Source organism: Papio anubis, chromosome 19 (genome assembly GCF_008728515.1).
Source record: "Papio anubis isolate 15944 chromosome 19, Panubis1.0, whole genome shotgun sequence".
Classification (NCBI taxonomy): Eukaryota; Metazoa; Chordata; class Mammalia; order Primates; family Cercopithecidae; genus Papio; species Papio anubis.
This window is the reverse complement of record NC_044994.1, coordinates 37,105,946-37,129,251: the sequence shown is the minus strand read 5'-3', so window position 1 is coordinate 37,129,251 and position 23,306 is coordinate 37,105,946. Positions and strand designations below refer to the sequence as shown.

At 39.7% G+C, this 23,306-nt stretch overlaps 1 protein-coding gene across 6 annotated transcripts in view; it reads right to left on the bottom strand.

Annotated features, from left to right (window-relative positions):
• Window positions 1-2,594: 2,594 nt before the first annotated feature.
• SETBP1 (SET binding protein 1) overlaps window positions 2,595-23,306 on the bottom strand; it is a 377,682-nt gene continuing 356,970 nt past the window's right edge. For all 6 annotated transcript variants that reach the window (XM_009192646.3, XM_003914334.5, XM_017951680.3 and 3 more), the window contains one exon: window positions 2,595-8,076. In XM_009192646.3, the coding sequence (XP_009190910.1) occupies window positions 7,457-8,076 (620 nt within the window). In that variant the 3' untranslated portion in view covers window positions 2,595-7,456. The remainder of the gene's footprint in view (window positions 8,077-23,306) is intronic.

The following is a 23,306-nucleotide window of genomic DNA, read 5'->3' as shown; positions in this document are numbered from 1 at the left end:
GGCAATGTGCAAGCAGGGAAGGAAAGAAGGGAGGATGGAATGAAGGGAGGGAAGAAGGAAGGAAAGATTTAACTGTATGTCCTCATTCTATTTTTTTCATTAACTTCTTCCATGCTACCACGTTGTATTAGGATAGGATAGACTGCTAAGATAACAATCCCAGAGTGTTGCTGGCTTTACACAATGGTGGGAATAAAGTTGGAAATCAAAGGTAGGTTCTGTTGGGAAGGTACAAAGATGACAGGATCAGAGATTTTTTGACTTGAAGAACATTGGAGACACCGTTGAGAGTTTAACCTCCCATCTTATAAAGTAGGCAGATGAGACTCAAATAACTTTTGCTCTTGGATACAGAGTTCTTTAGTGACCAAGCAGGAACATATTCCATGTCACTTGACCCTTATTCCAGTACTCGGTGCCCTAAAAAGTAGAGAATTAAGCTTTAAAATATCAAGCTTTATAATGAGAGGATGTATAGTTTCCAACTCTTTTGAGGTTTTAACACTTATCATTTGTTACTTCCTAATCTTCCCATATGTGAATGTAACACTTTGGAACTAGTTTTTTCTTTAATTAATCCAAAATGAAAGCCCTTATGACACTTTAGAAAAGTGTATTACCACAGCTTTATAACGATTTAAAACTGGGCATTGGCATGTCCATAAAAGTGAAAGTGTTACTAATAAGGAATGGAAATGAACACACCACTGTTTTCCACTTACCCACTCCCTTTCATTGCCATTCATTATTTCATCTGACCTGTAAAGGGCCTTTTTACGACCGTGGGCAAATCCTTCAGCCCTGTGCATCCCATCGTCCTCACTCCCTATTGCATATGTGACAGGTTAAATTTTTCCATGTAGCAACTGATTTCCAGCATCCTCACTATTCTGGTAATCGCCTCTCCCCAGTACAGGCAGCGAGGCTGGTTTGTGCTTATCCCCTCAGGGCATGTTTCTGACAGCAGAATGCAGGGAAAACATGAAAAATACTTTATTTCTGGCTTCAAATGTCTAGACACTTGGGAAATTGAAAGGAATTGGGCACAGAGAAACAATGTGGAAGAAAGTTGGAGCCAGGCTTTCCAGGATCCCTTCTTCCTTCCCCTTCAGATTAGAAAAATGATTCCCTGGCTCTGCAAGTAAGATTCTGCTATATGCTGGTGGCATGGGGCCTTAAAAATTACTAAAAATAGAGCTGGAGAAAAATTAAAAAGTGTATATTCCTCCCACCCATCAATTTGTAGACTGAGATTTGGGCCAGCCGCATGTGTGGACACATCCAACTTTCCTGAGAATCTTTGTCAGCACATTTCTCCACTATGGACTGATTAAAAACTTTAGAGTTGAGCCAATCCATTCCTAGGCAACAGCTTTGTCCCTGCATGAGAAGCTGGTAGGAAGGGATTAGGGCCACTCTTGGAAGTCATTGCTGATTTCAGAAATATCAATGGAACTAATGAGTCCAAGTTAGAATGAGGATTATAGAATGCTTTAAATTGTCCCAGTTCAGTGCAAGACAGTGAGAGGAGGAGAGGAAAAAGAAGGCAAGTCCTATTCTACTAGAGGTTGCTGACCAAATTCTCTGAGTCTCAGGAGACGAGCTGAGGTAGCAGTGCTTCACTCCTCCTGCAACGGCTCCCTAATACTCTACTCCTGAAGACTTCCATTGACTGCTATAATTCTACCGCAGGTGCCGCAAATACCGAAAGTCACAGTGGATGTTATGCTGGGTCAATTGATGGCTAGGAATGGGGAGTGAGCAGGAAATGTTATGACTATAACATTTCCTGACTATCTTGTTGGCTTTTGAAAGACGCACGTCCAAAGGTAAGACAAAGAAAGAAGGCAAAAAATATATAAATGCCTGTATGTTCACATACAATTAAAGTATAATGTGCAAAGTCCTTAAGACAGGCTTTTAAACCCTACTTGTAAATACAGACTAAAAACTGGAACAGAACGGGTAGAAAAAACAGGCAGGGAAGCAGTGAAGACTCCGCCTTTCTTTTGAGACCCCATCACTCTTTCACACTGGCCATATTCTGCTTTAAACTGCTAGCTTTGTTTTTCAAATGCAGGCCTAGTAAGTCCCTTTAGGGCAAGGATGCTCAGCATAGGCACTGGGTAGGTAATCAGTAACTGTCTGTCATTTATTAAGTAGTCCCTCCTGTCACTCCAGTAAAACCTTAAGTGCAGCCAGGGATCCTTCCTTCAGATGTTTGACATCATGGGATATTTAGTAAGAAAGCTTAATCCCTATCTGTAATGCTCTTCTAAAAATTTAGGACAGGGTGGGTCTTCAACATCCTACAGTCCCCTTTGATCACTTTCAGCAGAGGCCTGACTGGTTCTATGAATCAGCCCTGGCTTAGTGGCCAGTTAGTGCAATACTGTATGAACAGTAACCCAGTAAATCAGACTCAACTCTTACCCAGAATGTACTTCCCAGTATCATACAAAAGAGATACATTTGTTAAAATGTTCTCAATGATTCTGTATCCAGTTGGTGTGAGCAAAGACCCCCAAATGCTATTAAACTCCTTAGTGATGTGAACCAGATGGAAAATAAAACAAAAGAATTCACAACTCATGTTAGACTGAATTGAATGTCTTTAATTTCACACAATGAATAACATATGAATAGGATTAACTTTTTTTTTTTTTTTTTAATAGTTAAGTGCTCTATACTGTGCTAACCTGATCTGGTAGCGAAAAAGACTGAGCTTTCTTTTAGAAAAAAATGTTTAAAACCCAACATCTAAGACCATGGAGGAGCATGACAGTAAGCATGCTAGATGTATCTACGCCTCAAATAACAGCAAGTCCATGTTCATTTTAAATGTACAAAAATGCTTTATGAATAAAAACTGTTACAAAAAGAACATTTCAAACAATGTACAATTTTCTTGCCTCTATATTCAATAAAATACAAATACATTTTTTGTTCTAAAATATGTTTACATACAATCAAAGTAGAACATGCAAATTACACTTTAAAAAAGGCTTTTAAAAACCACTTATGAATACAAACTAAAAATTAGCCAGCACGACTTGTAAGACAATCTTGTGCCCCATTTTTTTCTTTTGAAATATATATGTACATATTTAACACATCATGTGCATTTATTATTATTTAAGAAATAGATTTTTTTTTTTTTTTTAAAAAAAAGGAAGAAAAAGAAAGACACCAATCTAGGGTGGAACTGCCCTTCCACGTTGACCAGTTGGCAGCTCCTTTCAATTTCCCCCCTTTAGTGTTTATTAGACCTGGGCAAGTGGGCAATAGATATCCAGGAAGTTTCTTCCTTGGTTGATATGTGCTTCTAAGACTGTTCCCCAAATGACTGAGTCCAACAGGGAAGGAAGACTCATCAGTGGGGTGAACTCTCCAAGAAACAAGAGGCAGAGAGGACCTTGTATTGTGGAAAGAAACTTTAAGAAACACCAAGAAAATGCTACGGTATATTACAGTTCGAGTTTCTAGGCACTGTGATGACATTATCTGTAAGCTCTGGCATTTGGACCACTGTGATACTATAGGGTAGAGTTGAGAATAACGTCTATATTTATCTACTTTTACATAACGAGAAGGACTGAAAATCCTGCAACGTAACACTTAAATGGCTTTTGAGGCATTTCAGCTTCTGCCACCCCTCTCTCTCCATGCTGCAGTTGGTATTTAAAGGCTTTGGAAATATGTGTATAGACTTTAGACAGTTCCCAGGTAAATCTTTCTAGTGATAGGAAAAAAATATTCTCCAAAAGCTCATTATCTGAATATTGTTGGGTAATAAGCTACAAGAGGGATTTTCTACTTAAGTCTTAAAACCAAATCCTTTATGATCTGCATGTAGTACATCACCTTATACTATAATTCTGTCACCACTTGCTTATCATATTTATAGACCCAGCAATGTGCAGAACACAAATTCTGACTGCCATTGAACATGGCCTCCTACTCCGGACAGCAGCCAAATTAACATGCTAATCTTCTGCCAGTCCTTAGTCACCTTCTCTGGGTTGTTAGTGGCTGCTGATTCCTGGTCCTGCCAAGTCACAAACCAGCCCCTGACATGCTTTCCTTTCCTTTGACCTTTCTTCCTTGGGTTTTTGCCAGAGCTGGGCTATTTGAAGAAGTTAAACTTCTGTTCCTCTCATTTGAGATGAGGGGTGGAAGAGTAAGTAGCTCTTCCAGACACTTAGCCAAGTGGATTAACGATCCATCATCACCTTCAAGGAGGCTTTTGTATCTAGATTTCATCCTTTTCTCATCACCAACCAGACTCCTTACAAGTGGGTCCGCATCTGCTTACTGAAGTCAGGTCATCCAGAAAACAAAAACTAAAACCAAAACAAAAAAAAAAAAAAAAGAGAAATAAAAATCAAGGGGTTTCTCTTATAATGAAATATTTTGTGAAGCTGTATATGGAGTACCATGTATCCCAAATGACCTCTTCTCAAAAAAAAAAAAAAAAAAGGGCAGCCCTACCCAGAAGACACTGTTGGGGGGCCCAGAGACCTCTACGATCAGGGTCAGGAGAGTTGGGTTTTCTTCCCAGCTCTGCAACCAACTGCCAACTGTCTGTAAGCTGCATTGGCCTACGGCTGAGCTGAGTTTGGACAGGTAGGGAGAGGCTAAAGGAATTGGGGGTGGTTAGAGAATAAGGAAATGGTTGTACTGATGAGTTAGGTAAATGAAAAGCAGAAGAATAACATAATGTGATACTGAGAGAGGAACTGGGTGGTGGAGAGAGGAAGCTGTGTAGGTGACCGAACTTGCTTCCGCCTCCAAGCGGCTGTTTAGCATGCCTCAGCTTTGGTCCTCTGCAGTATTCCAGTCTATTTCTAGGGTCATACAAGTAGGGGATTCGTATTTAACTCACATGACCACTATAGACCAGAATTCACATGTAAGTTGCAACTCTGCTGTTAAATCTCCTGAAATATCTTTCAGGGCTTTGGAAATTCTAATGTACCCCAAAGCTTTTTTGGAATTTCTCACCTACTAGAGGTTAATGTCAATTAAACTTTGGGTCCTTATTAAAGAAGTTTGCAGAGTGCCAGCTCATCTTCCTCTGCAAGAAGGTTGAGTCTGCTTATAGACGTGGCTGGAGAGACAGTACAACACAGGAAGGAGGAAGGGCAAACGAAAGAAAGAAGGAAATGATTTCAAAACCCAGGAAGAGAAACCTCTTTATGGCTGAATTGGAATGAAAATGGTTGCTGTTTCTTAGCAATGGTGGGGTGAGAGGGGCTAATTTAAACCTTCCTCTCAGGTGACTTTGGAACCACTCAGGCAGGGCTTGGGAATGACGAATTAAAAATGGCTGCTTTGATTTTGCTGTTTAACTTGTGTGAAATGCCAAAGGTCAACCAAGGTCACAAACTGAGTATCTAGAATATAAGCTTTAAAGTAGAGGGGAATGCCGTCCTTTAAACTTACATATTGCTAGTATTAAATGCGACTGACCTAGTGGGCAGCAAATGATGTGAAGTCCATGGTGACAGAGCACAATAGTATGACTATGTGGGTAATTTCAACCAACTCTTGGTGCCATAACGGAGCAGTAATGTTTGCAAGCACATTAACTTGGAATTTAAAAATTTACTCACATAGATACCCCATCGCTGATTCTCTTATGTTGCCAACAAAAATCCCTCTCTCTCTCTCTAAGGAAATAATATTGTGTTCTGAAATGATAATACAATTTCCAGCTGGTCCCAACTTCCCGTAAAGAAACTTAATTTGGAGGTAAACCAGATATTCTAATTCCCATTAGAAAATTTAATTCTCTCTCTCAGTGTCTCTTTCTATAATCTACCACGCCAGGTGTTTGATGTCTTGGGGAAGGTAAGGGGGAGTGAGGGAGGAAATTGAAAATACTTATTTGAAATTTCCACAATCTGACTTTTAGAAAACATCTACGGAAATGGAATTCTTCGTATTCATTCTGAGCCTGCTTAACATATTTTATTCGGGCTGTGGAAATGGATAATAGAGATGGAATATCTGTCCACGCTAAACCAATGGTTAGAGTACAACTTGGATGAGAAATGTACAGCTGAAATTGACCATTTAAAAGACGATTTGTCACACACAGTTTGCATCCATGCAGACTGATAGATTTATAATTACATTATGTACAATAATGTTTTAGTTTATTAAGGCAACCACAATTTGGATACTTTGTCCAAGGTGGCTTGATATAATTGAAGTGGTGATACCCTTTGAGCATTTTATTTATTTTTCCAGATAAGAACACTTACTCCCATTTGCTTTTAAGAAATAATTATCCAGGGATAATGGACTTCTTCTATTGTCTTTTTGTTTCCTTTTTTTTTTTTAAACAACCTATGACAATTATTCGTATGAAAAAGATCAGGTACCAAGGCATTGCTAGACACTTGTCTTTCTGGTGGGTCTGGGGTGTCAGTTTTTGGTGGCTTGTCAGTTATTCTATTTGCTGTGGGGTATTAAAACCATTTTATTCTGCCTCTGCTCTGCTGACATGTTTTAAGTATAAAAATAGCCTGGTTGACATCTGGGTCAACATATCCTTGGCCGCTCTGCGTCACTTATTAAAAAGGTTTTATCAATACTGAGTATGTTTCACAATGATTGGGATTCAAAGCCAGGTTCTTGGAACAGCATGCCAAGGTTGAACTTTACAGCACAGGTTAAGAATTGTATTATTTAAATGTGTACCAAGATTAAAAAAAAAAAAAAAAGCAGCAAGTACGTTAATGAAAAGATATATGGAAGTACAACGGGCAAAGGAAAAGTAGGAATAGACAACGCTAAAAATCAGTGTATGTGCGACAGAAGAGGCACACAGAACATGAATGCGGGTCTAAGGTCGCCTATCACTAGAACTCCACCTTCTGATCACACAATTCCATCTGAGAAACTGTACGGTTAAGGGAAAGATTCAGGTCACCTGAAGATGACGTTGGTACCCCAAAGCTTAGCAGAGCTTGAAAATCAAAAGAAATAAAAACCAATTAAATGGAACGGGTTACAGCAATGCCAGTTGAGCAATTTGCAGCTTTTCTCCCCTTGGAATGTTTCCTAATTGAGGGTGTTTCCCTTTCGATTTTCCTGGCCAGCAAATGAAATCGGAGTCGAGGGCGCACCTTGGCAGCGGGAGGTCAGGAGAGCGCCACCAGCCTGCTCCTCCTGGGGGCCTTCCGCTCGCCTGCGGACGATCCAGCCGTACTGAAGCGCCGCGTGGTGGGAGCTGCGGTGAAGCTGACAAGCTTCTTCTGAAGGTGTCTCCCTGCTTTGCTTTCCCTAGAGCTCCTGATGGCTCAGCCCGTCGTCTGGCCGGATTCTGCCTGCCCGGCTTCTGGAGAGAAGGGCGTGGGTGTCCCTGCAGCCGGGGATTCCGCCCCCGCCCACTGCGCTTCCCACGTGTCAGTTCCCTAGGCCCCAGGTGCAGACGCCCAGACCCGCCCTAGGGAAGGACCTCGCTCTCACTCCCTCGGGACTTCCTCTGCCTTTTGGCTTTCACCTCCTCTTCCTGGGGAAGGGGCTGCTGCGGGGGCGGCTGCTGCGGGGGCTGAGCGGGGGCCTGCGGTTTGTGTTTCCTCTTTCCGCCTCGGGGGGTCTTGGGTAGAGGGGGTGGTGGGGGTAGGGGCGGTGGCGGCGGTGGCGGTAGGGGCGGTGGCGGTGGCGGGGGCAGGGGCGGCGCCTCCCGGGCCATGTGGATGACCGCTTCGATGGTGGCCATGATGGTGTCTTGGCTGGCGGCGGGCTCCAGCACCAGCGGGCTCAGGCTGGGCTTCTGACCCCTTTTGCTGGGCAGGTCGATGCATTTTTCCAGCACCGGCATTTGGTCTCTGGAGTCCTCATCGAACTGGGTGGGTTGCTTCCTGGGACGCCCGCGCCTCTTCTTCACGAAGTTGTTGCCTGTTTTTGATTGTCTCTGCAGCCGCTTGGCCTTCAGGATCTTGTTCACGTGGTCCAAGTTCTTCTTGGTGGATAGGATCTTGGTGTAGTTGCACATCTTCCGCACTTCGCACTGGATGGCTTCGATCTCCCGCCGCTTGAACCTCTTCTTCAGGGAGGAGCCGACTGCAGGAGGGGAAGAGAGAAGAAATTGAGCACAGGATGCAAGGTTGCCTTCAACCCAGCCTCTTCACTGACAGCTAGCATTCTACTTGGCAATAAAGATTATGGAGAATTAATGCTATGGGTATTAAAATAAAAATAAACATTTCTCAAATATTCATTGTGCATGCAAAGTACTTCTATTTACATTATTTCAGTCCTCCCAACAATTATGTGAAATATTGTTGTTCCCTTTTTAAAGATGTGGAAACTGAGGCTCACACTGTTGAGGTAAACTGGCCTAGAGCCGTGGGACTCAATGGCAGAATCACAATATAAATCTTCCCATTGTTAATCTTCTTATACAGGTAATTTTTTATTCACCCTTTTGACATTTGATCTGATTCAATTTAGCACAGGATTAGACTTTCTCTTTTTGTAGGTGTTGGATGAATGAAAAGGCACATGGGCCTCCATATCAAGCAACTGGGATCATGCAGATATACTATCGATCTCAGAGAAGAGATGCCTTGGCTTGATCAAGAATAAGAAAATGTAAGTGAACCATTTTATTCCTAACCCTTCTCCACTGACACAGGGAGGCCTATTTCCTGGAGCACTCTCGTTATCATGGCATCATCTCTCTGTGCTTTTCCCCCAGCGTTCTGGACTACTCAGCTTGCCTGATGGCATTCAGTTAACCAGGTCCTTCATAACCAGTTCATCCTCTGGGAACCTCAAGGGAAGTATCAGCCAGGTGTTTCTGAATCATTTACACTACCCCTACCAGGCTGGCGTTTGCAAAGAGCTCTTTTCATGTCCTGTTGGCCAGCTGCAGCTGCACCTCTATTTTATGAGCCGAACTTCTTGTCTCAGGAAGTCCTGCAATGCTGCCACTAAATGGCCTTCAGAACTGCTTAGTTTTGAAGTTCAGACAGCATAAAATGTGAATGGCTTCAAAACATAGCCAGCCATTCCTCCTGCAGATCGTTCTTTCTCCTTGTGTTGTTCATGAGCAAGCGCATGTGTGATACCTGTCTGCACACACACACACACACACACACGGGCACGTACACTCACACAGACTCCATGGCTCCACCTTCAAGGTGGCCACTCCCCCTGGCTGTTTATAAACATAATAAGTGTGTCTTCACCGAGTTCTTTGCTGCTATGATTTACGCTGCATGTTCAGCCCGAAAGGAGCCCACGTGGAAGACCTACGCATAGAGGGGAGTGTGGTGCATTTTATCATTTTGGTTTGTTGTTTCCTCCCATAATTTTTTTTGTACCTACTAATAGAGAAGCAGAATAAATATCTTAAGAGAGAGGAGGAAAAAAGATGCTTAAAACATGGATACCATTCTCACTTATTCTTGGGTACTCCCACTTGATTCTTTCCTCTGCTTTGTCCCATTTCTCTCTCATGCTGTGCCCAGCACAGATTGCCAGGAGGGTTTTATTTGAAGTTATTTACACCCCCAGCTTCATGGAGTGGGGTGAGCTGAGTCCCACAGGCCAGGTCAAAATGTTACTGCTTTTGGCCAAAGGTCAGTAAGACTGACCGAGCAATGAATAACTACTGAATGATCTTTAAAATAAGTTATAAAGATCAAAATAGAACAAAGCCAGAGTGAGCTTCCGACTATAAAAATAAAATTTTTGTAGTTAGTTTTGTAAAAGAAAAAGGTTGCCTGGTTGTAAGTTATCAGAGGCAAGAACCAATGCTTGTCTGTCTTTATGGCCCTCAAAGGGCCTAGCAGGGTGCCTGGTATGTAAAAGAGATTTAAGAATTGTTTCTGGACTGACAAATCAATCTAATCAGGCCTTGTAGTCATATTCCCTAGAAGAGTTCTAGTTTGAATTTTTAAAGTGACCATTGCAAATATAGTTATACTAAAACTTAGCCCACCTCCATGTCAGTGACAGATAATTTACTTTGTCCACATAGTCCATGAGTCAATGGCAACTAGTCAGTAGTAATACTCCACAAAACTTGACACTATTCCAAGCAAAGGTTTCATTTACAGTTTGCCCTCTCTTTAGTTTATATCAGCCATAGAGGAAGCAAATGCTATGTGATATGTTATATAATATAGCATGAAAGTATAAAGGAAATCGCCTTGCTGACATGTAATATAGCATAGAAGTATAAAGTAAATCAATTAATTGGCAATACTGTATTTGACTGAGTTAAGCTTGACGGAAATACTCCATGAGCTGCAGGTCATTTGGGGAAAATACAACCAATGGATTCTCACTCTATGTGTTGTCTTTTTAAAGTGAAATATCAAAATAAATAAGTAAATAAACAAACCCCCAAAACAAAATCTCCAAACCAAAATAAAGAAATAAACAGAAACCTAGCAGATAGCAGCTAATTCCATATTCAAAAACATGTGCTGAATAACTTATTAAGTCTTTGCATTAAAAAAGGATTATGAAATAAAAATTAATTCTGATAGTGTAAATCTACCAAACAATCCTAAAAAATGTCAAAACAACTCTTTTGTGCCCACCATTCACATTTAGCAAATGTTAACTTTTTGTCATATTATTTTTTTTAGTAAGAAAGAAAACATTACAGATTGAGCTAAGTCATGGCTCCCTTCTCCATTCCTTTCCCTTTCTTTTTTATGCTTGTTTTAATCCTTTTGTTGCATATAGATGAGCTCATATTGGTAAAAATTAAAAATCTGAATCTACCTAGTGTTGGTAATGATGTAAGAAACTGGGAACACTCACATACTGTTGGCGGGAGTATAAACTGTTATAATCATTTTGGAGAGTGATTGGGCAATAACTGTTAGAGTTGAAGATGTACACATTCAATGTCCCCGCAATTTCATGTCAAGCTTGCCTCCTTTACTTATATATAACAGGAGGCAAAAGTTATATAAGGATGTTCCTTGAAGCTCAGTGTATGATACAGAAAACTGAAAACAATCTAATTAATCAACTGTGATACATAAAACAATGCAATATTATACATCGATTAAAATGAATAAACTACACATAAATATATCAACATGGTTAAATCTTACTTAAAGAGTTCAGTAGAAAAGGAAATCACAAAAACATGTTTAAGTATACTACTTACATAACTTTAAAAACACACATACTTCTTGAACTTTTATTTTATCTTCAGAGTCCAGTTGTGGAGGTTTAAAGTGACTGCTGTGTAGGAGATCAACTGTGAGTCAAATACTTCGTGGATGACTCACCTACTACTCAACATCTACTTCCCCCTAAGGCAACCTCACAGAGTTTTATTACGCCTCTAGAGTAGGGTTGTCCAACAGAGTTTTCTGAGATGGTGAAAATGTTCTCTATGTGTGTGCTGCTCCATAGGTAGCCACTAGCCACTTGTGGCTACTGAGCACTTGAAATGTGGCTGGTGTGACTGAGACACTGAATTTTTAATATCACCTAATTTTCATTTAAATAGCTACAGTGTGGCTAGTGGCTACCCTATGGGGCAGCACAGCTCTAGAACTACCTACCTTGAAATACAGAGGACAGAAGACACACAGGGATTCATTCAGTAAATTGCGGACTGTGGGAGACTCTAGGCAAACAACCTGGTGTCTTCAACAAATAAATTGCCGGGCAGGGGGAAGATGAAACTGTGCATCAAAAGAGACTAAAGAGATAAAGTGACCTTATTTGGATGACAGTTGGAACAAACTGTTAAGAGAGATCATGAAATAAATGGAAATGTGAACTATGGGCATTTCATGATATTACGTAATTACTGTTAATTTTCATAGGTGTGATATTTGCATTGTGATTATGCTTTTTGAGTACCTATCTTTTAGAAATGCCTATGAAAATATTAATAGATGAAATCACATACTATCATCTGGGATTGACTTTAAAATACTAAGGAAGGGAGGAGGTAAGTGGAAGTATTGATGAAACAAGATTCACTGTAAGTTGATATTGTTGAAGCTGAAGTTGATATTGATGGGTACATGAGGTTTGTTAATGCTATTCTGCTTACTTTGATGTATGTCTGACATTTTCCATAACACAATGTTAAAAAATTATAAATAAGTGGCAATAAAGCATCTTAAAATCTTAGGGCTGGACAGTGCTCTAATTTTCACTCTGTTGGGGCTTTATTTTACCTAAATACTTTTTGAAGAATAAGAGATGTCCTCAATGAAGGTCATGCATCCACCATCTCCCTAGAAGGCTTAGCTTGTAGCTGCCCTCCTGTTTTAATGGCATAGAAACATGAATGAGTTCTCTGTGTTTTATGCTTTCACCACCTGCATAAATAAATACATGTCATGAGCCAGTCTCCATTGATGGCATCAGGTATTATGACAGTATCCCTCTGTCTTTTGCACATTATAATCTTTGAGGTTTTTCATATCTACTGAACATCTGAGTTTCATTTATTTTTCCTTTATGTTTGTTATCCAAACTTTCAGTTCAGATTTGTTATCCCTCTGTGTGAACAATAGCAGAGTATGGTATAGTAGAAATGACTGTGTGTAGAAGAAGCTGGAAAACAAGGTGAACTGAGATAAGTCCCTTAACTCCTCCATCTCTGTTTCTTCATCTGTTACACTGGATGGTGGAACCAGATGCTCTTGGAAGTTCCCTTCTATATTTAGTTTGCCATAATTCTTTTCTATACTCATTATCAGTTGCATCCCCAAATGTGGGGCGGCTTTCTAAAACATTTATTCATTGAATAATTCTAAAATATTAGTGTGTGGGGAGAACTTCGGACTTGGCAGCGTTTGATATTCACAGATCTTTCTCCTTATTGCTTATGATTTCACTGTCCCTCTAAATGTTTACAGATTTTTCTCTCTTCAAATCGTTTCATTATTGGACAGTCATTTCTAGGCTCTTGCTGCAAGATTGATTCCATATTTGCTCTCCTTCCTATAATTGTCCTATATCTTGCCTGCTCTTTGTTAGTTTTAAAGAATAATTATTGAGTGGCCCAGGCAAAATGCAAATTCATTTCTTCATAACTCAGCAATACAAATTTTCTTTCAGACCCTATCTATATTTGAAATTGCCATGCAAATGGTTGAGCTGGTTTTGGTCCAGATCTAGACATTCTATCTTTTCACTCCCATTATCAGAAGATTGGCTCATCAGCATTCTGTTGATTTTGTCAAGTCGGTTATGGTAACTAGAGAATGGACTTAGCACTGCTTTTTGGATGCAGAATTTGTATGTATAGTAGGCCCCCTGAGACAAAGGCTAACAAGGCTTAGTTATATAGAAGATTCCCAAGAAATAGATACCCATGTTTGTAGACTGTACTTTGCCCATGTACAAGACACACCCTATTTTACAAGAAAGCTTTGGGTGGATTGTGGAGGGAGGCAAATTTACCTCTAGACTCCTTAGAGTTTTTCTTGCTGTTTGAATGTTCCTAAGGGGAGATGGAAAGATGTTGAGGAAGGCTGAACTGCCTGGAGTTGGGGTGCATTTCAGGGCAGAGAGAGCTGGAATATCCTGTGCTTTAATCAAGGCGGAGAGTTGCAGTGTGAATTGCTTTGTGTGCTGATACATGTCAGAAGATTCTCTGAAGGCAAAGGCCACACCTTTTTTTCTCTACTTTCAGAGTTCCCAGCACAGGCCCATCGATACAGCAGTACCTGATCTGGTGCATACTATGTGGTCAGCAAATACAAGCTCAATGGCATTCAATTGTCTCATGTTCTCCAATGTAAATTCTGCATTTTATTTATTTATTTTACTTTGTACTTGTGCTTGCCTTGGTAATGGTCTCTTATTTTCCTAATGCTGCTTTTTATTTTTAATGGGGAGAATGAGGTAACCTGCCTTGGCATGCAAACTTTCTTCTTCCATCCTTAGAATTTAAATTAACCTTCTATAGTACTGGCCTTAAAAGCTCTTTTGAAAAAGATGGCAAGTTGCCTCTGCTGGTGAGGCCTCTGCAAGGTAGGGGGCATCCGAGTTGCTGCTTGTTATCAACACAAGTGCTAGAGGACTGCTAAGTTTAAAGCAGCAATTTAGAATTAAGAGTTAGCAGATGTGGGGGATTTGTCATAATATGATGGTGTTTTCATTCTGTTCTTAATATCATCTTAACATACTTTGGGGTTTCTTTGAAAACATGAGTAGCTTGTTTGAAGCATAGTAACTGCTTGACTATTCAACAACTTATTCTTAGGGGTTTATTGTGAAAGAACTTTTTATCTCAGTTGCAATGGCTTGAAGGACTCTGGTCTGTGTTCTGTTCCTATTTCACATTTTTTCTTGGGACAAGGTAGGAGGAGAGGTGGGCAGACTGGCTGATGGACAGGTGAAGCAGTGGGGTATGTAGGTGTGAGCATGTTTATGTGTGTGAGCTCTGAAGTGGGCTAGGCCACCAAATAGTTAGTGTCCCAGAGCAGCTCCCTAATCTTCTCAGGAATGGTGTTGGATTTAGAAATCGGCCTAGTGCTCTCCTGCCCCTGCCACCTTGCCTACACTGTTCACCTCCTCTCTGCCTCTCTAAATTAAACCAGCAGCTTCCCAAGTGCACATTCCCTCCAGAGGAAGCCAGACAATTTACTGGGCTGCAGAAAGAACACATTAATAATTTGTATTTACATTATTTATATTTTACCTAAATAATCCTAATGCTTAATAAACGGAACTGCAGCCATGCCCTGACTTGTGCTGCCCATCAGATGACAGGTCACCTGTCACACTTGGGCATGAGATTCCTGGGAGAAGAGGAGGCCATGTGCATTCAAGGGGTTGACAGGGGATCTCACTGGTTAGTTGCTTTCAGGGTGCTGTCAGTGTCCTATATTTTAAATTTGTAGCAGGCCAGCTCACGTGGTAATTTTAGAAAAGCAAGACTTTTCAACAGAAAAAAATTTCAAAATACTTTGTAATGAGATGAAGAAGACCCATACAATATTTTATATACCACACAGAGTTCTGTTGGTTATTTCACACCAAACTGTATACACGAGTGGCCACTTTCAAAGATGAATTTGGCCGTTTTCTTGTACAAAAAGACAAGGGTTCCAAATTTTCTTAACTCTTCTAGGCTGTCAGTAATGTTACCCTGCAGATGATAAACAACAAAACACTTAATGTTCCTTTACAGTAAACTGGGTCAGAAAGTAACCACGTTTGGAAAGAAACTCATGCTATAGAAAGAGCAGCTTTGGAAATTTATTGCAAATGTTTCCACCGTTTGGCAATTTTGTTGCTGAAAACAATATAGCCTATAAATCCCTTTAATCTGCAAATCTGAATACCTTGTAAACAGAACTGACTTTCAAATGAAGAGTTGGACTAAAAAATATGGACCATCTAATTGTTAATAAAGAGGATGGTTTGCCAAGTTTCAACAAAAATCTTGTTTAACTGATAGATGAGATTGGAAAAAAATAGTACTGATTTAAGCACAGTCAACAATCTACTTTATTCTTTTGAATCTATGTGTATGTGAAATATTCTTTATCCTACAACATCTGCTAACAACAAGTATTGAAACAAACTGAATTCAGAACGAGAACTTTAAATTACTTATCACAAGTGCTTAAAAAAAACCCCAAGATTTTTGAAAACAAGTATACAAACTCAATTGCTTGGCCCTCCTTAAAACACTACTAAAAACACTTAAATCAGTATAACATTTTGATAGCAACAAAAATATTTTTGTTTTGTTAATAAAAGGTAAAATGAAATTTAAAATTATTTTAAGAATATATTTCAAGTTTATCTCATCCTGTTAAAGTTTGTATTTAAGAAAAAGAGGGCACGTATTTTTAGTATGTATTTAAATGGTGTGACTATTCAAAATTATGTTACTAATATCACTGCATGATCAATAATCTGGAGCCCACTGCTTTAAAGTTATCCTTTCTGTTTTAAAAAACTCCTCAAGAGTTTATTCACTCACTTGGTATTTAATCCTCAAAGATCTTAACTAAAGCTTCTTGAAGACAGCATGTGTTGTCCTTTTTCATACCTTTTTAAAACAAAGAACACAGTTCCTGTGTCATAGTAGATGTTTGATTAGTATTTCCTGCTAGACTGTTTCAGACTGTAAACTCCCAGAGCCCAAATTCTGGAGAGCATTTATCTTTATATTCCCCAGAACACCTTTAACTGAGTGGCATGCCATTCCATGGCAGTGAGGGGTGCCCTATCCATGGAGAGCTCCTCGAATGGGATTTAATGCTGACATCCTTTATTTGATTAGGCAATTCACAGGTCCTGGTCTGTAGGCTTTCAGGGTCCTTGACTTCTCTGACCACGAGGAAATAATGCAAGTTATTTCATGGGCCCATGGGTTAGACAAGCCACCTGGGACTTTGGACAGATAATGACAGTGGCGACTCATTCCAGAGAGAATCCAAGCTGAGTAAAAACATTACTAGGTTGCTCAAGGGACTTCTAAGGAGGGCAAGCCGGATTTTGGCAGTCCTGAAAAAACTGGGCAAAAGAGAGACCTCAGAGATAAGAGAACCAGAAAAAGATGAGATTATAGCTCCCTGTAAGGTGCATCATGAATATTCATCACAAGGGGTTGCCCACCATGGATGAAGAGAGGAGTCTTTTAAGTTTGGGAGATTTTCTGGAGGTGCTATTTATTTATAAGTTTCTTGTAAATAGTCAGCCGGGAGTGGTGGCTCATGCCTGTAATCCCAGCACTTTGGGAGGCTGAGGCGGTGGATTATGAGGTCAGGAGTTTGAGACCAGTCTGGTCAACATGGTGAAACCCTTTCTCTACTAAAAATACAAAAAGTAGCCGGGTGTGGTGGTGCACACCTGCAATCCCAGCTACTCGGGAGGCTGAGGCCGATAAATTGCTTGAACCCAGGAGGTGGAGGGTGCAGTGAGCCAAGATTGCGCCAATGCACTCTAGCCTGGGCAACAGAGTGAGACTCCATCTCGAAAAAAAAAAAAAAAAAAAAAAAGAATAGAAAAAAAAAATAGTAGCTTCCTAGGCTTTTGGTAAGGAGTGAATTGGGAATGGCAGCACTGGTAAACTGAGAAATACGAGGGCATTTAGCCCTCCTCTGTTTCATTCAACTTTGGCTTTTGTTTGTTGTAATGTGGATCAAGTCCCAACACACTGATGAGACAACATGGAAGGCTGGATAGAAATGTAGTTAACGCCAAAAAGTTTGAAGCTACATCTGTTGAGTCTCACAGCATGCCAGTTGGTCACACAGCGGGGGTGGTTGCACCCTCTCAAAGGGCTCTTTATATTTCTTTTTTCTTTCCTCTCAAATGTGGTATCACTTTATCCTTAACCATAAATACCATCTCTTATATAATACCCCAACTATTATGCATGCATGTTCTTACCTGATTGTGAGACATTTTCTTTGTCTCTTTAAAACTTTGAAAAAAAAAAAATACAGGGAAGAACAAAGAAACATATAACAAACATGAACACGGGCTCAGATAAAATAAGTCCTGTTGACCATGCTAGAACTTCAAGAATTACATATAGCAGTAAGTATCTCTGTTTTGTTTTTTTCCTGGTCTTAATAGTAACTGCATTTGTTTACGTATTAGCTAGCATACTTGGCAATCTGATGGAAAACATATTGACCAGGACATTAGAAGAATGAGGTTCGGATCTTAGCTCATCACCCCTCAGTTCTGTGTCTCCAGACAAATCTCTCCATTTCTTGAAACGACCGACCCTTGATTCTCAATAAATATAATTCTATAAAAGTCATATACCTCCAAGTTTTCTGTGCCCTAGGTAAGACATCCTCAAATCCTTCATCTGTGTTTCCTATCAGATGAATTCTAGATCAAAGCAAATTCTTCATTTTGATCACTCTCTGGAGATTATGTCATCTGCTAAAGTTGATCTGAAATTGTAGTGCCTAGAATTGAACTGATTTTCTAGATACGAAGGATTAGTACAGAAAAATGGGTTTGATTAATTTCTGTGATCAAGGCACCATGCTTATATTAATAGAAGCTACATTTCTAAAAAACTGCATTTTTTTCCCCAACAACATCCTACTGTTGGCTCATGTTAAATGGAGGCTCAATTAACTCCCTTAAACACTTTCATATAAACAGCTATCAACACTGGCCACTGCTATGTGGAATTGGGTGTTAAGCTTAAATGCAGGCCTTCTATTTAAATCTGCAAAGTTTAATTTTATTAACTTTGTGAATTAATATTCTAGTCTGTTGTGAAAATTTTGAAACTTAATTTTGTTTTCTCAAAGAGTTCTCAGATTTTTAGGAATATTCAGAGGGCTCGAATACCCTAAAAGTTAATGTCTCTCCTTTTAACTACCTCTGGGCTGGATTCAAGTAACTAAAAGCCATGCTATCATTTTTTCTTTATTGAAGTTTCTAAAGAAAAAGATGTCAATTTACAAATTAACTATCTTTGTATTCTCCCTAAAAACAATAAGCAATTTACACCAATTGTTTTCGACTTTCTCATGTCTGTTTGGTTAGTGGAAGATGGATGAACCACAGAAACAATAACTTTGCATAGCCTACAGGTGTGTGTGCCCAACTCTATTATTTCTGTAAGTGTCAGAGAGGATATTACATCTGATGTTGAACAGGGAAAAAAGTCTTGCATTTTTCTTTTATCCAGAGGCAACTCTTCTGCCCTAGTGAGAAAAAAATAAAAGATACAAAACAAAGCAATACCAGGCATTGTTCCAGTGCGCACAAATTTCCACTGGAATTCAGTTTATAATTCAGTCTTAAAGCTTTTTATGAACACTTCATGTCTTTGTATATTCCACCCATTCTTTAAAAGTCCAATTAAGTTCTCTTCCTAAAAGCCATCCATGGACTCTCATTTCAGCATTCATCTGTTTGCTCCTCTCTATATTGCCTGTATCTCTCTGATGGCACTTCACTTAGTCCGTCCTCTATTATGATTATGGGATTAATCTGTATTAACACTCTTCTTAAATTGTAGTTTTCCTAAGGGACAAGGACCTTGTCTTAGCCATTTTTATTCATGCTTGGAATAAACATTGATTCAGGCCCAGTTTGTGCCAGGCACTATAAGGGGCATGGAATGTTGTGCCTTCCCCCTAGTGAGCAGCACAGAGTCTAGCTGACTTACTTGAATTGAAATCAATCTGTGTGACCTGACTTGAACAGCACTTACCATCTATTTCATAAAGTCTGTGTTTGAGGCATGAAAGGATGTTTTTGGAGATTCAAATCACTGTCAATTAAATTAGGTCCTCACATATTTCAGCTGTTCTCTAGTCTATTCAGAGCACCATTAACTGAAAAGTCTCTCAGTTAGAACCAAAAGTACTGTGAAATATAGACCAATATCTAAACTTCATTCCATAAGAGAAGTGGAGTTTCAATGACAAAAACATGGACTAAAGCAAGTTTGGAATAGTCACTAAGAAGACCAGCTTGAACACTTAAGGACATTAAGGATGTTTAAGAACGTGAAGATTGACTGAAATGACGAGTCCCCTAGAAAAGGAACACATGTACATATTATACATTAGAGGGAGAGAGAGAAGCGGGGGAAGGAATGGTCTTTTTTGTTGTTTTTAAATAGACTTTTTTAGAGCAGTTTTAGATTCATAGCCAAATTAAACTAAAGGTACAGAGACAGAGGTTTCCCATATATTCCCTTGTCCCAGCACATGTACAGCCTCTACCATGAATGGTCTTTTCATTGCTAAGCATGTGAATCAGAATCATAATGGTTTATTATGGGAGAAGGGTCATATGCTCTCTTGGCAAATATATATACATTCACATTCTGAGTGCTATACCAGGAGTTTTTTGAAAAAAAAATTGCTTTAACTTTTTTCTTTTTTTCAAGTATAAGCTTGAACAGACTCAAGACGGCAAACACTCCCTCCTCAATTTAAGATTTGACAATTTAAGAAGAAAAAGCTCATTCATCATCTTTCCCTTTTAGAGACCATAAATTATTGGCTCATACGCCATGTGGCTTGGATTCTAGGAAAAGTTAGTGTAAACAAATCCAAGTTACAATGCGTGGAGTAGGAGAGTGAGTCATAAACAAAACACAGACATATGCTCTCATATAAATAAGGGCCTGGATCATCAGCTTCCCAGAGTCTGCTTCCCATTAATTACACAACAAAATGAACTTTCCATATGTAAAGCCCAAATCACTTAACTCTGGCAACTTGTATAAGACAAAGACCAGGATTGTGACTATGTAGGCACTAACAAAACTAGATTTCAAAATAAAAAATGTCCTTTCAAAATGTCTTCAAGAAGATCCCCTGGAGGAGAATTTTTGAGTAACAAAACTTGAGTAACAAGCACTCTGGGAAGACTGCTTGGAGGCTGATAAGGATCCCTGCTGAATTTATAGGTAATATTAGGCACATTCTCTTTTGTTCTGTGTCCTGTCATTTTTCTGATGCTGGCTAGCCCTGGATCCCGGCCACACAGAGTTTTCACACACATTGCTGGGACCATTGAAAAATTTCAATTCCTTCGCTCAGTTCCTTCTCGCTGTCTTTTGAAACTATCCATTGGTAGCACTAACTTATATTTCCTGATTGTCTCATGAAGACTATCTGGTCTCTTTTAGTTTAAAGAGGTATCAAGGAAAACATAACTCCTGGGGAAGCGTATTCTTCAATAGGTCAGACACTCCAAGAGAGGTGGAAGTGAGGTCTTTCCTTATGTCCCTTTCAAAAGCTGATTCCATAAAATAAACTAACAGAGTTCCAATGGACATTAAAACAACAGATCTTAAACTTTAGGTGTCCTGGATAGGGGAAAGAGGAGGAAAAGGACTTTTAGCTCTTTCCTAGTTGTGGGGGTGAGGAGGTAGCTTTCAACCATTCATACGCTTTGTGTCATACCTTACACCATACAAGGCAAGTAGAATGCATTGCTCTTGCCCTCAAATGAAGGTGAAGGGGAAGGAACTAACATTTCTGGAAAACCTACAGTGTATGTTGCAGTATTTCACATATTTCCTCATTTAACTGTGATAACAACCACTTGAGGACCTTGATTAGTATCCCTTAGTTTCTTTACAGTACAGAGATGAAAACCAAGTATTTTTTTCCTAAGGGCACACATCTCAGAAGTTGTGAATGCAATAATTCAAGCAATGGCTTTCTCATGTCAAAGCTAGTTTCATGCTATATTTCCTTAAGAAAGCAAAGAAGACAGGGAGCTAGAAAAAGACTGATAAAACCTGAGTTTCCTCATTAATTTTATACTCTTGTCTGTACTGGAGTGCCAAATTTCTCTGAATTTCACCATCTCGAAGGCCTTTTCCAACCCCCTAAATTCCATAATTAAATAACAGAAGATGTTACTGCAGATGACACATCATTGCTGCTAGATTAACTGTTCCTGCACATTGTTTTGATCCTGCTCCAGTTCAATGCCTTCAATGCCTCCTTGTAGGGAGCCAGACATTCAAGATACTGAGAGAAGCTGGTCAGGGTTACGAAGAAAGGTGGGAGGCAGGGCATGGTAAACACAAGAGACTATGGCACATTTAATGGAGAAAATTTATCCTATTCCAATCAATTGCTGCCAGTTAAAAAATCTGAGCCCAAAGATGATAGTTTCATAAAGTCAGAAAGCTTGATTATTATGTAAATCTTCTGATGTTCATAAACTGCTAATTAATTTTTTAAAATTTACAACCTTCTGTAGGCCAACCAAAACACAAGTGTAGACAGCAGCTGGGCCATGGCTGTCATTTTGCTATCATTGCCGGTCAGAATAGTGACCCTGTCTTATTCTAGACTTTTGGGTACTCCATCTTCTGATCTCAAATTTCCCTTCCAGACTCATCTGCCATTATTTCCATATGAATGCTGTATTCCTATCTCCTAGCTTCTGTCTGCTTACCTAATTCAGTTTATCTTTAGAAGTCCATCTTAACTCTTCTCTTCCCAAAAGAGAAATCTCTTAGTACCATTCAGTTGAAATCAACTGCTGAATAATAGTTCTGTTAGTATCTCAGATTGTTATTCGATCTATTCATTTAAAAATACTATTTGGTCATCTCATGTTTTGGAGGCAGGCCTTCCCATGTAGTGTTAAAGCTCCTCTGGGGCAGGGGCTAATCTTCTATTTGTATATATCATTCATAGAATTCAGTGCAGTGTGGCAGGCTCTTAAAAAAAAGGTTGACAATTTTTAACAAAGTCTTACAGATGTTTGAGTAAGATGAGATTGATATAGTCACTAATGCCTTCAAGAGTAGGGGGCTTGGACTGTGTCCTGAGATAAGAGTATTTGGAAGGGAGAGTGAGGATACATATCAGTTTCTAAAGGATAGTTAATGGATATTATGATCTAAGTCATCACATGGCTAAATTGTGACTTCACATGATTAAATCCTGACATGAGATAACTTCAGTTCTGACATGAGAGGGTTTCATAAAACACTTACATGTTAAGTTTTGAATATGTGATTGGTGTTTTCATCTGATATTTCATTTCTTTCTTGCTACTGCCTAGAAGGCAGAAATTATTTTTCTCATTTCATTGATGAGAAAACTAGAACTCAGAAATCTCAGTGAGACTTTGTGACTTACCTAAGGGGATGGATTAAAAAGTATGGCAGTACTGTAATGAGGACTCTGCAATAACCCTGACCCTTGAATTTCAAATCCAGTTTCACTCTGCCTCAATGTGGTGGCCAGAAAGAGTCCAAGTTTCCTAGTTCCCAGTTAGGCAATATTTGTAACCCTTCTGGCCTCAATCTTCTCATCTGCAACATGAAGTGTTTGGCAAAGGTCCCTTCTAATTTACTGTAATCCAGGTTTGTCTAGTCTGTTCTATTTGAAGCAGCAGGAGGAGAGTCCTTGGGAGGATATGTTGGGATGACTCCAGTGTCTCCCAGGGAGAGAATGGAGAGAGCAGACAGGTGAGTGCTCTCTCTCTCTCTCTCTGTCTTTGTCACAACCTGTCTCACAATCCTTACTCTATTCTCTCTCCCTGCCTCCTTTCTCTCCATGTCTCTTCTTTGTCTCTCTGCTGTCTTAGACTGACTACTGCCTGCCTGGACCACTCAAGATCATTCTTAATGACAGTCATTACATAGTTCTGCGTTGCCTGAGGCCATTTCTGCAGCAATGAGCAGGAAAGATTTTGCCCTGCCACTCCCTACTCCTGTAGTTGGGCTCACTATGCCAACTTTATTGGAACCAAGAAGTTTTTCAAAAACTCTCCATTAATTACAGGAACCCCAACGCACAGTGCCCCCTTCTCATTAACACAGTTGCTTTCAGTTGCCACTAAATTATCTCACCATCATGACCCCCACAATC